The 14365-nt window shown below is 39.6% G+C and overlaps 1 protein-coding gene across 5 annotated transcripts in view; it reads left to right on the forward strand.

Annotated features, from left to right (window-relative positions):
• SLCO5A1 (solute carrier organic anion transporter family member 5A1) overlaps positions 1-12807 on the forward strand; it is a 264961-nt gene extending 252154 nt beyond the window's left edge. For all 5 annotated transcript variants that reach the window (XM_056522114.1, XM_056522115.1, XM_056522116.1 and 2 more), the window contains 3 exons: positions 555-796; positions 3572-3636; positions 8090-12807. In XM_056522114.1, the coding sequence (XP_056378089.1) occupies positions 555-796; positions 3572-3636; positions 8090-8556 (774 nt within the window). In that variant the 3' untranslated portion in view covers positions 8557-12807. The remainder of the gene's footprint in view (positions 1-554; positions 797-3571; positions 3637-8089) is intronic.
• The last annotated feature ends 1558 nt before the right edge of the window (positions 12808-14365 follow it).

Below are 14365 nucleotides of genomic sequence, written 5' to 3' on the forward strand. Positions count from 1 at the left end.
ACATGAGATGATCACAATATAGCCCCATTGTCCCAGCTTTCCTTTTTCAAGTGGGAAGGAATCTATCTGGCTGAGGTGAGACCAAAATGGAAGTGAGCTGCTGGGGAGCAAGGAAAGGTAATACCTTTTTTGCTCCCAGGAAAATCCCTTTAATTTATTCTGACATCCTCCACTATTCCCAAAAAGTCTATTGATTTAGAACTACTAGATAAAGCAGTGTTTCACAAAAAGTGTTCCTCCAGTTGTAGCAAAACTACAACTACCATCATGCCTGGACAGCCAAAGGCTGGGTGTTACCATGGTGTGAATCTAGTCTAAAACAAATATATAGGGCACAACAAAATCTGAAAATTATACCTACATACTGAACCCTGGTGGCACAACTCCAACAACATCCATAACATAGAAAGGTAAATTCCAATTTGAAAATGTTGGTTTACAGTTGTATATACAGTTACACCTTTGGTCCTAATCCTTTTTATTTTTTAGCCTTTTATTATGTGTCTAAAATATTTTTAGTGCATACAGAAATGTTACATGTGCTTATATTGTAGGTAAAAAATTACACTGAATGTGGCTGTGTCCAGAGTCGACAGGTTATCACAACACCCACAGTCGGCCAACGCAGCCAACTCCGCGTGGTCATTGTCAAGACGTATCTGAATGAAAACGGCTATGCTGTATCAGGAAAATGTGATCGAACCTGCAACACACTCATTCCATTTCTGATCTTCCTTTTCATTGTTACTCTTATCACGGCATGTGCACAACCCTCAGCCATCATAGTGACTCTCAGGTGAGGAGCCTTGACTGTGTCTGTACAATGTAATTTTATTACAATTTTGCCATGCTAAACACTTGCGGCCTTAATATTATACATGTTTTTTACTGTTCATATCCAGTTAGTATCAGATTTGTTCAGTACTTTATGTCAGCTACCAGACAACAGAACTCTTTTTTTTATTTTGCAATGACTGACTCCAAACAGTGCTTTTCACTGAATCTAAATACATATGCAGATAATCATTTAGGTTTTCTTTACAAGGAGTAAAGAGTTTAGGGTATGTTCACGCAGCGGAATTTCTGCTATTCCGCAGAAATTCCATTCAGCACAGTTTGCTGAACAGAGTTGTCCCCGTATTCGGATGAAAATCAAGCACCATTGATTTATATTTTTCAGAATTTCACAAAATATTAGACTAGTCTTATATTTTGACAGAATGCAGAAGGCAGAATTTCTGCAGCAGAATGCCCACCGTAGCAATTCTGCTGTCTGGATGGGATGGTGGAATCCTATTCAAATCAGTGTGATGTATATTACAGCAAGATTTCCAGGGGAATTCTTCTGTGGAATTGTGCACAGAAATTCTGCCATTTTAACATACTCTCAGAAGAGTCAGGTCTTTTAAAAATGATAGAGTATTCTCCAGATAGGCCATTAATGTTAGATCGGTGGTGGCCTGACCCCCGGCACCCCTCTGATCAGCTGTTTGAAGAGCCCATTGAGCTTACCTCAGCCTCTTCAGTGTTTACCAGTGCTCATTCTTGCATGTGCATACTTTTAGTGGCAGAAAAGGGGTTGGCATAAAGCCCATCAATGTTTTCCGGGTGAAAAATTGCTTGATTTTTTATAGACCAACCTTCCCGTTTGAAAAGCTGTTGAATTCAAAATGGCAGCATTAAAGATTGACGCCCTGTGGGTGAAATAGCCTAACAAGTTTCCCACACCTTTTTATATGGGTGCTTTACACCAAAATGTCCTAAATGTGGTAAATGCAATGAAAAATCAGCTCATGTAATGGAGGTCTCTTGAGTATGTCCCTTTGGTATCTTTGGGAACAAGTCAATGAAAAACAATGGGGGAGATTTACCAAAACCTGTCCGGAGGAAAAGTTGCTGAGTTGCCCACAGCAACCAATCAGATAGCTTCTTTCATTTTTCACAGGCTGTTTCAAAAATGAAAGAAGCGATCTGATTGGTTGCTATTGGCAACTCAGCAACTTTTCCTCTGGACAGGTTTTGATAAATCTCCCCCAATGACTTTACCTTAGGGGCCATACACACCATGTTTTTTTTTTTTATGGAAATATTACAGGTATACCCCGTCAGTATGTTAGCATGGTTTGCTGTTGTATCCTGTCATTTGTTTCTTTTGGGTCCATTTCTTAGATATATACTGAACAGCATTGTAAACTTTATTGTTTATAATCTGGTTATTTCAATATGACATCGCTGGGTAAGGAACCTCTCAGGTTTGCACAATTTTGTTGTAGAATATAATAAAAAATGTAAAGTGTATATATATATATATATATATATATATATATATATATAAACAGGAGAATACAGCAGCACACTGCTAGCACAAAGATACAGATAAAACCTGAAATGCTATACAGCTATAGTGCAAAAAATGAAAAAGTGAGGTACTTAGCTCACAATTTGGTGGCCAAATAGTTTAGACCATCCCACCACGGTAAGATGACCTCATTGGGACGGACCCTACACTGTGAATATGCCTCTGTGAAATCAGTTAAACAGGCATTGCAAGGTCTGAGACGTCCAGCACCTTATACACACCTAATAGAGGTGGGTGGGGTGCAGCAGCCAACATGGAGGTAGCCACTCCCCCATATGTATAACAAAAACAAGGATAAGTTGGCCAGCACTATATATATATATATATATATATATATATATATATAATGCCTCTTCAGTAATACAGACATAACTGTGATCTGAGAAAACCTTAAGACAAATAAGATGAGATTACATCCTTGAATAAATGAAACATCTCTGTAATATGAATTATCTTCAAAGTCATTATAATATATTCAGTCACACACACTTAAAAGTTGTATGGAATATTAAACTGTAACAAAGTGAGATTTTCCGTATATTACTATTTTAGCTGTGTGGCACCCCCGTCCCTCAGGATTAACGTCAATTATTAATTGCGCAGTCAGAGCGTTAGATCGCAAATCTGACATTTGTGGTTGCAGCTTTAGAGGCGCACACAGAACCTTACAGCTACACATGATGCTAGTCACATAGCCTGCAAACACATTACGTTACGATCCTGAATCATTTGTTTTGTCACCAGTGTCCTGGAATGAACCCTACTAAATATCATAGACTTTTCTTTATGTAGCTCCGGCCCTGAACTGTTCACTTTAAAGCAGTGGTCTCAAACGGTGGCCCTCCAGATGTTGCAAAACTTCAACTCCCAGCATGCCCGGACAGCCAACGGCTGTCCAGGCATGCTGGGAGTTGAAGTTTTGAAACATCTGGAGGGCCACCGTTTGAGACCACTGCTTTAAAGAGTAACTCTCATCCCTTTTAGAAACTTCTGCATTAGTCAAAGTCTCTATAAAGTCTCTATGGCCCATTCATAGAGACTGTATTGGCTCTTCTAGCAGGCACAATCCATGGACAAGAATTCAATGTGGCACGACTATGAAGTGTCCATGGCTCCAAGTGGAAAATAGTTTTGCCAATTCAAATCTCTTTTCTTTTAGGATATATAGTGGGTTAACTAGTCTAATATTCAGCATTTATTCTTATTTTTCAGGTCAGTAGATGAAGCAGAGAGGCCTTTTGCACTAGGAATGCAGTTTGTTTTGTTAAGAACTCTTGGTAAGTACTAATGTTAGTATAATGTGCATGTGTAGATTTATGTCCTTTCATCTGTTTTTATAGTGTTGCTACCTAGGAATCCATCAGACATCCGATCAGACACATGTCCCCTGTCCTATGCTATCCTGTAAATCTCATTGATTGGCGCTTATTTACTGAGCTTCAGTGATGTGTGTTTGACATCGATTATTTAAATTGCCGCAGAAAGAATTAAAGGGGTACTCCTGTGGAAAACTTTTTTTTAAATCAACCGGTGCCAGAACGTTAAACAGATTTGTAAATCACTTCAATTAAAAAATCTTAATCCTTCCAGTACTTTTTAGGGGCTGTATACTAAAGAGAAATCCAAAAAAGAAATGCATTTCCTCTGATGTCATGACCACAGTGCTCTCTGCTGACCTTTGCTGTCCATTTTAGGAACTGTCCAGAGCAGAAGAAAATCCCCATAGCAAACATATGCTGCTCTGGACAGTTCCTAAAATGGACAGCAGAGGTCAGCAGAGAGCACTGTGGTCATGACATCAGAGGGAATGCATTTCTTTTTTGGATTTCTCTTTAGTATACAGCCCCTAAAAAGTACTGGAAGGATTAAGATTTTTTTAATAGAAGTGATTTACAAATCTGTTTAATTTTGTGGCAGCAGTTGATTTAAAAAAAAAAGTTTTCCACGGGAGTACCCCTTTAAAGGAGTACTCTGGTGAAAATGAATTTATACTCCTATTCAATAGGACAGAGCGAATGTTGTATACTGGTAGACGGGACGCGCGCCATTCATTTTTATGGGATCTGTACTCTGGTCTTTTCAACGCTCCCATAGGAATGCAGCACGCGCTTCTCATTGAGCACTGGGTTCCATCACTGTGATTGTGGGGGGCCCCAGGAGTCGGACCCACTGCGATCTGCTTCTTATCCACTACCCTGTGGATAGGGGATAAGTTATTTTTCGCTGAAGAATTTGCCTCATCTGCCCAATATTCTGCCTGCATTAAAGGGCCTTAAAGGGGAGTAGACATCTTATTCCCTATCCAGAGGATAGGAGATAAGATGTCTGATCGCCGGGGTTCCGCCGCATGGACCCCCCCGCGATCTCCATGCAGCACCCGCCATTTTGTGCTGCTTCAGTCTCCGCAACGCTGCTTTTCCAAGATGTCGACGTTACGCCACACCTACTCGTAATGTCACGCCATTCATGTCTATTGGAGGTGGTGTGACGGCGGGACCTCCGCGATCAGACATCTTATTCAAAGGATAGGGGATAAGATGTCTAAGGCCAGAATACCCCTTTAAATCTGTGCTTCTTTTCAATGAGACATTTGGGACCTATACTCAGTGGTCTTACCCCCTGAAATCATACTGTTATCCTCTATCCTATGGTCCTGTTGATAAAAAAAGAAAAGAACTAAAATTGTACAGACACATTTATACATTGTTTATTAAAAATTAGACACAAAATACCAAATAATATAGACATATAAGCTATCACGATAATTTTTACTTGTACAATAAATCTGTAATATTAATGACCAGTGAGAGTTTTTAATGTAAATTAATCGCATCACTGTTCCCCAAAATGGAGCCAAAAGAAAGTACAACTTGTGCTGCAGACTGTAAAGCCTCCTACAGTGATGTCATTGCAAAAGTAAAAATGTCTCCACAGCCAGAAAAGCTGTAATTTTAGGATCTTAAGGCGAAAATTAGCATGATCTTTAAAGAAGCTGTGTTTTAGTTTGCTAAATCATAATTATTGTCTTTAAATCATTTGTCCACTAGGAGGTGCTGGTCAGCTATGGATTTATAGTAGACCCTTGTTTAACATGTAGATTCTATTTTGTTCAACCAATTTCCAAAAGCCAATAATGGATGATCAAAATTTTAATTAATATAATGTAGAAATATCAATTATCAAACTGCAAGGTGTTCTTGCTTATTCTTACTTACTTTTAACAGGCATTCCTCAGTAATGGTCTATAGAAGGTTAGATTGTGTCTTTTATTTATATCAAATGTTATGATATATAATTGCATGATCCAGATACCTTATATAAGATTCAATATATAAGGTAAAATAAATAATTGTTGTCAACATTTGAATTTTACAAACTTAACCACATCTAAACTGGGATAGTTTTTCCCCTTTATGACCGGTACATGAAGATTTGAAAACTATGACGTTTCTTCGCATTACCCAAACAATCCCTCTGTGCGTTATTTTCTGTAATACACAGGACTTAAATTTAATGTCTTTTTTTAGTAGTAATTTTTCATTTTTTGTGATATTGGGAGATAATGTTAAAGGGGGAAAAAGGAAATAAGTGTCGGTTCTCAAATTTTTTTTAAATAGCATTATTTAATAGCATCTATAATAGCATATTTTAATAGCATTTTATAGCATCTATGACGGTGGTTTTATATATGACTTATATACTGACTGTGGGTCCAGAAACTGTGGGGTGGATCTTTTGTTTTTTAATTTTAATTTTGTTTTCACATTTCACTTTTTTTTTAACTAAATCTTGTGCATTGTTATACTTTGTGTTTTAACTGTACATTTGTTTTTTATTGCTCATATTTCAAGTAGCTGTGGCTGATATGTTAGCCCCAGTTACAGAAGGAATACAGCTCCCCTCATTATAGACCCGATTTGCTTTTTTTAAGACCCAGAAACTCCTGCTGAGCTGTGTATACAGCGATTGGGAGAATGCAGCTTCACGATGTATGATGTATCCAGGCTATGTTCACAAGCATATGTCGCAAGCATATAAATGTCAGATGTTTCTTCATCCAGTTTCTTACATGTGGGGCATTTTGGCCTTGTTTTAAAAATGTTTTCGGAATTTCTTATAACAGTTTTTTTTTTTTTGGCTACAGCAAAAGCTATAGCCCAAGAATTGGAGATATTTTTGGGGGATATTTACATTCCAAAATGCATCTCAAGTTATGTGGCAATATTTTGGCACATAAATGGCCCTAAACAATTCCCTTGCACTCAATTCAGCAGAATTAAATGGGCGCATTTTTTGGCACGTAAAATGGCAGATTTTTGTCCATTTTACATCCCATGAACATAGCACTTAGGTATGTTATTTGGGCTTTTGTTGCAGATTTGCTGCAAATTTGTAGAGCATATGTTACAGTTACAAAATATTAAAAAAAAAATCAATGTATTTAAAATCCATGGTTGCAGTTATTCTGGTTTGGGCTCTGTATTTATTTTGGATTCTAGGTCAGGATTTACTCTGGGGTCTGGTTTGCAGTCTGTCGTTATTCTGGAGTCTGATATTGTTTTGGGTTCTTTGCTGCATTTATTCTGAGGTGTGGTATGAATTCTAAATGTATTTCTGGATCTGAATTCTGTGCTCTAGGGTCTGGTCTGAGGTCTGTAGTTATTCTGGGGTCTGCATATATTTGGGCTTTTGATTTGGAGTCCATATTTTTCGGTTTTTGGCACTGGTCTGGCCTTTATTTTTGGCTCATAAGTTTTTGGGACTGGAGTCCTGATAGATTTTTGGGTTCAGTATCTATTCTGGGCCCTGTAATGATTTCAGGGTGGGATGAAGGAGTAATGGTAAATGCTAAGGTTATTGATGTGTGTGTATATCTGTTTGGGGGATATTTTGTGTGCTTGCTACAAGCGTAAGCATGACCCTGACTTTCCCTTTGAGCAGTGGTCTTCAAACGGAGGAGCTCCAGCTGTTGCAAAACTACAACTTCCAGCATACCCAGACAGCCGCAGGCTGGAAGTGGTAGTTTTAATAACAGCTCCACAGTTTGGAGACTTAGGGTATATATAATATACTGACCTCTCCCTGCTTGTCCATATGGCAAGGTCTGTGCGCTTTTAGCTTCTGCCAGCCTAATTCCATGCATCACCTGGGATGTCCCATTAATGCTCTTTCCCCAAAATGTATTTTACCCTTTACATTGCAATGAGTAAAGACAAGGGCCAGATCTGCATCAAAATTCCACATCATACAGATCATGTAATATCTATCCACTGTGGCTTTTTGCAGCAATTATATAAGATTTATGTAAATCCTACTTACTTGCATGGAATGTGATTGGACAGGGCCATTTTTCCCAATGGAAATCGAAAATGTGGGGGCGCACAGCTTAACTTTTTGCCTCAGGCAGAGCTTAGGGACACCCTTGCTCCCCCTGACAGTAAACCAGATTCTGAGAAACTTTCAGAAATTTGAGTTATGCAGTCATGGACACACTTTAGCAATGTACCAGCTTTTTGGATCTGACCTAAATGAAAAACAGTTTTTCTTATTGAATTACAATATTCATAAATATTATAACCATATGGCTCCTTAGGTATAAAATATAGAACCGTGTAAGTAGCCGCACATATCATTCTGATTACATTGGCAGCGCACATCAGTTTAGCAAGTCATTTATTGTGTGAAAAGATGCAGATTTCTAAATGTTCCAATGTTTCTTTGTTGTTGCAGCTTACATTCCTACGCCAATCTACTTCGGGGCTGTTATTGATACTACTTGCATGCTTTGGCAACAGGACTGTGGCGTACAAGGATCTTGCTGGGAATACAACGTGACATCATTTCGTTTTGTTTATTTTGGACTGGCAGCTGGTCTGAAATTCTTAGGATTCATTTTTATATTTTTGGCTTGGTATTCCATAAAACACAAAGAAGATCAGTTGCAGAGACGAAGGTGGCGGGCGTCCCCAATAAGCACGGTCAGTGAGATGGTCGGCAACGCTAGAGCAGAGCCAAATTATGCACGAACCAGATCCTGTCCTGCTTTCGGCGCCAAGGAGGACACCAACGAAGAGAGGAACATGGACAAAGGAATCCAACACTTAGCACAAACCTACCCTGGGCCTTTCCTGGAAGCAATAAATTCATCCTTAGAGAATTCTCAAGAAGACACCCCAGCTGACAACGAAACGGGATAAACGAAGTCACTGTTGGCTGAATTTAATATGGCGCCTTGTGCAACACGTGCCTTTTACTGAACTGTGTGCATATGAGATCAATGTTATCACATTTTAATCTACAGCTACAGGGTTATTGAGGGCTGGTTACCTCAACTGTTATTTACCCACGCCATTCTATTTATGTTTTTTTTTATTAATTGTTAGTGATGTATCTTTGCTCTAAGCCCTAATGCTTTACTTCTGCCACAGATTTGGCTGAGGAAATAATATTGAATAAATAATGCTGAAAGCAGCACACCTAGATGTTCTTGGGAATCTGCTTATGAGGCAGTGGTGAACATAAAAGACACGGAGCCCATAGGAAACATTTTTATGGTTTCCAAGGACAGAGGGGCTTTTTGTTTGTTTTCCTTCCAAAACCATTGGGACAATTCCCTTCTGTCTTGTAGCTAAGAAAAAACTGTACCTATGGAAAAGGGAGTGTTGCACAGGTTATGAGCACCCTGTAGCAAAAGGGCTGAAAAAACTAGGGTTAGGACTTGTCTTTCCCAGGTCCCCATAGTAGTGCTGCTAGCTGTCTTTTCATTCCCATTTACACTGCTCCATAAAGGATGCGTCCCACCATTAAAATTCATCCGTATCCTCTAGATAGGGATTGTGTGATCACAGGGTGATCCAACTGGTGGGACCCCCTGCAATCTCGAAAATGGGGGGCTAAATCTCCTATCAAAATCAAGCTGTGTAAGATAGCCAAGCACTGCACCCGGCTATCTCCAGTAGCTCTCTTAGAAATGAATGGCATGGCCCTGCTCCATTGACCACTGCTTCATCCCGACACAAGACTTGGATCCCTGTTCACTACATCTTGGGGTCCCAGCAGTCTCATATCCCCTATCCTGAGGATACCCCTTCAAGGTGGCCTTACAGATTAGATGAATGTCAGTTGAACCTGACAATTCAATGGAACTGACCGGCCACATCTTATGCGTATGGCTGACATCTAATATGTGGGATTATATACTCAATCCTTTTGTTCTCAAGGGAGATAAGCAGAAACTTATTACCCTTTCCCTGTTTTGAATACATGAAAATTCGGCAGTGGATATAAGGAATAGCTTCAACCAACAACTATCCTATGTGTAAGGCAAGCCTTAGAAGACCAACCTGTTAAAGGTTATTATAAAAAGTATTTTTTAATGGATCTTTATTAAACTTGATAGACGTGTGTTTTTTTCAACCTCACTAACTAAGTAATCGTTTACATGTAGGAATCCATAGTTGCTCCATATCTGCTTTCAAGCAATCTAGCTTTCTGCTTGGAGGATTTTCCTATGGCCAAGATGTCAGTAGCTGGTCTCAACTACTGCTTTCAATCAAAAATAATCTCTGGAACATCCATGAGCAGGGCTGTATATTCATTACAGAACTCTACAGTGCAGCTGTAGGGAAGCAATAGAGAGCATATAGGATTTCTAGGTGTGCTGCTTCATATTTGTATGAACATTTTAGAATGATTCTTCATGTATGATCAGGGCACATTTAATAAATACTAATCATTCTGTATTCCATCCTTTCATGTAGTTCTGGAACTACAAGTCTCCATAGGGCCACCAGCATGATAGTTCATCCATCTATATAAGGATGAAGAACCTTAAATTGCTTAAAGGGGTACTCCGCTCCTAGACATCTTATCCCCTATCCAAAGAATAGAGGATAAGATGTCTGATCGCAGTGGTCCCACAATCTCAGCTGCGGCACCCCAGACATCCGGTGCACAGAGCGAACTTCGCTCTGTGCCGGATGATTGATGATGCGGGACGGAGGCTTGTGACATCACAGTCACGCCCTGCTCATGACGTCACGGCCATGCCCCCTCAATGCAAGTCTATGGAAGGGGATGTGACTGTGACATAGACTTGCATTGAGGGGGCGTGGTCGTAGCATCATGAGCGGGGCGAGGCCATGACATCACAAGCCTCTGGCGCTGCACCCAAAGCTCTAAACGAACACCGGGTGCAGCAGGGAGATCACGAGTCCCCAGTGGTGGGACCCCCACGATCAGACATCTTATCCCCTATCCTTTGGATAGGAGATAAGATGTCTAGGGATAGAGTACTCCTTTGAAGGAGAATTCTACTCAAAATCAAAAACTTAGGTTGGAGTAAAGATCTTCAGCCCCCTATATTACTTGTGCATCCCCTAGTTTTTGTTTTTTGGGTGAACAGAATGCTTGTGAACTTATCTGTAAGTAAAGGTTACTTTTTATCTGATATAAACTTTACTGTGAGGTATGCTTTAAAGCACAACGAAATCCGCCTAAACTATGCAACTACTTTGTGAAGAATTGCATTGATCACATGGCAGAAAACCTAACAAGCCAGGAGAAACACTTGCAAGCCATACTAAAGCTACCTACCTAGCACAGTGATATTAAACAACAGATGTTTATCAATGAGCATTGATACGTTACCATAGACCATAGAGTGTTTTATTTGTACAGTTAGCTTTTGATTGGTCTAGTCTAGTTAGTACTTGAAGCCGGTTTGTTAAAGCTATTCCTGTTTTTTTTTGTCCTGTTGTATATAAAGAGCTTTTGTTTTGGTTGTTTTTGTAGTGAGATATAAAGGTTTATTTTGTGGATTTAGCAGTAGGAAATATCTTATTTCTGTGAATGTGTTTATAAGTCCTAATATCTCACTCAATTCAGACAATGAAACAAAACTTGGGATGACAATTTGCATCTGAACCGTATAAAAACATGTTCAGAAAAAATATCCTAAGGCTATGCACATTAGTTTCCACACTGTATGGAGTGGACTAGTATGCTATCGATTTGTATGAAAGTCAGTGAAGAAGCTGTTATCACCTATTATGTCATGCGCCTATTATCCAGGCCTATCTATACTTGTTGCACTGGATGTCGGAAAGCAGTCTATGCTTGCATGGAGCTTGAGGGCAAGACTAACCAGCAAAGTGCTGTCTTCTCAGACCAAGATCACTGAGGTGACGGGGGCACACATGAGGTTTCCCATACTGGTATATCATGGCTAAGTTGCTGTCAGTTTCAACTTTTAGTTGTTCAACTCATTGCATTTTGATTATGCCATGTAGTCTAGGCCTAACCCTTATTCCACTAGGTTACTTTTATACGTTACATTTTTTGTACTCATCTTGGTTCCCATCCGTTTTATAGTTTAGGTGGTATAGGTTGTGTTTTTTTCTTGAGTGCTGCTTCATCCAGGGGTGGAATCCAGCCTGTTCTCCTTAGTTTGAGCCTCCTGGTTGTTCTGGGGAGAATCAGCGTCCTTTGTGCGTGTTGTGTAACTACTTGTCCTCTTCCAGCAGCTATACTGCACAGCCAACGTGCAGTCTTCTCCTTCTTCTCCCACCCCCTCCTATGGCCGTAGCTGCTAAACCACTATGGCTGATGTTTACATGGTAGGAAAACCTCTAGCTAAAAATTTTTAATCCTGCCCTTTTTTACTTTAAAGCAACTTTTGACATAATCTGGCTGTCAAACAGAAGACTTTAAATAATAAGTGTTTAGTAGATAAGATAAAATGTTACCCTTTGAGTATGATTAGTTCATGTGAATATAGGTAGAGCAGTATTGTTATGTAAATTGTTGCCATGTAGAGCCCAGATCTCTCCTGTAAAACTACAGATATGTATTCTGCATGTAAAGTATCTCCAGATTTCAGTGGAGCTTAACTGTGCAAGGCAAGCCATGGCTAGTCCAACAAAGCACCTCCCCATATACATTAGGGAACAATTACTTGGGACAGTAATTAGTTATCAGCCAATTATTGGCTCATGTAAAGGACCCAGTGATGGGATGATTTATTTTCCTTGACTTGGATTGTGATGGCCTAAAAATGATCGTTTGTAGGCCACACAGTCTAACTAAGGGCAGATGCAGCCAACAATGATGTAAGTGAAAGTCACACAAACATTCTAGAGACCATTTGTACTTACAGCAATTGGACCATTTTAAGGCCACTAGATCTGATCTCATATTTGGCATCTGCCCATCTAAAGGACTCTTGACCTTCCCATACACATCTCATACACAGGATTCCAGACCTTCCCATACACATCTCATACACAGGACTCCAGACCTTCCCATACACATCTCATACACACTAGACTCCAGACCTACCCATACACATCTCATATACACTGAACTCCAGACCTTCCCATAAACATCTAATACACACTGGACTCCAGACCTTCTCATACACATCTCATACACAGGACTCCAGACCTACCCATACACATTTCATACACAGGACTCCAGACCTACCCATACACATCTGATACACACAGAACTCCAGACCTACCCATACACATCTCATACACACTGGACTCCAGACCTTCCCATACACATCTCATTCACACTGGACTCCAGACCTTCCCATACACATCTCATTCACACTGGACTCCAGACCTTCCCATACACATCTCATTCACACTGGACTCCAGACCTTCACATACACATCTCATACACAGGACTCTCCAGACCTACCCATACACATCTCATACACACTGGACTCCAGACCTTCCCATACACATCTCATTCACACTGGACTCCAGACCTTCCCATACACATCTCATTCACACTGGACTCCAGACCTTCCCATACACATCTCATTCACACTGGACTCCAGACCTTCACATACACATCTCATACACAGGACTCTCCAGACCTTCCCATACTCATGTCATACACAAAACATCCGCCCTCCCGATACACATCTCATACACACTGGACTCCAGACCTTCCCATACATATCTCATACACCGGACTCCCAACCTCCCCATACACATCTCATACAGAGGACCCCCGCCCTTCCCATACACATCTCATACAGGACTCTAGACCTCCCCATACACAGGACTGCTAAACCCCTTCCCCTCATATTTTTTATTTATGCAAATTCCTGTCGAAAATCTTAATAAATGCATCAGACCACATAAGATTGCGCCCCTCCCCACTAAGCCCCATACACATTTTTCCTTTTAAATGGTTAGCATGGCATAAAAACACAGAAACATTTCCAAAAGACTAGCACAAACATTTGTGGATATCAGAAAATTGATACCTAAGGCCTAATAAGTTTTATAACAATGTTTTTATACCACCAAAGCTTATATGATAGCATTATGCAATAATAAATTATTATATATTAAAGTTGTAGGTGTTAAATATTATTGAAAAAAAAGTATCCTTCAAAACCACCCTATTGGCAAGAGTGTTCCGAATTCGGTATTGCTGCTTGAACTGGGCTAAGCAGAAATATCATGTATGGCTAAAAGATGCATGTTTTTATATTTTAAAATCCCTTTAATGCATTCCCTTAATATAATAAAATGTACTTAATTCTATATTAAGCAACTTGTGCTCAGACACGGTAGAAAACTACCGTCATCTACTTGCAGTGCCGACACATGGCTATTCATCATTTTTGAGCATTTCCACCTACAATAGCTATTATCTGGCTGTGACTGAAAGGAAAGGGGACAGGTTGTTCCTGGCTACAAGAATCAGTATTAAACTTAATATTTTATAAAAATTGCCCTTACATTTATGCTTCTGTGAAATTTACAGGCTCCCCAATTTACCGAAAATTATATATTGTATGGTTCTTCTCCTAACTTTTCCTACGGTAGTTTAATAGTGTATATTAACATTGCTGCTTATGACTGAACAAATCACAACCAGTGCAATAATATGCAGTTTATCATGTACTCCTAACAACATTATGGTTACCAACAAGCATGGTTACTTTGGAATGTTGCATGAATATAAATGTATTGCACTCATTTA

The sequence above is a fragment of the Hyla sarda genome, chromosome 5 (genome assembly GCF_029499605.1).
Source record: "Hyla sarda isolate aHylSar1 chromosome 5, aHylSar1.hap1, whole genome shotgun sequence".
Taxonomy (NCBI): Eukaryota; Metazoa; Chordata; class Amphibia; order Anura; family Hylidae; genus Hyla; species Hyla sarda.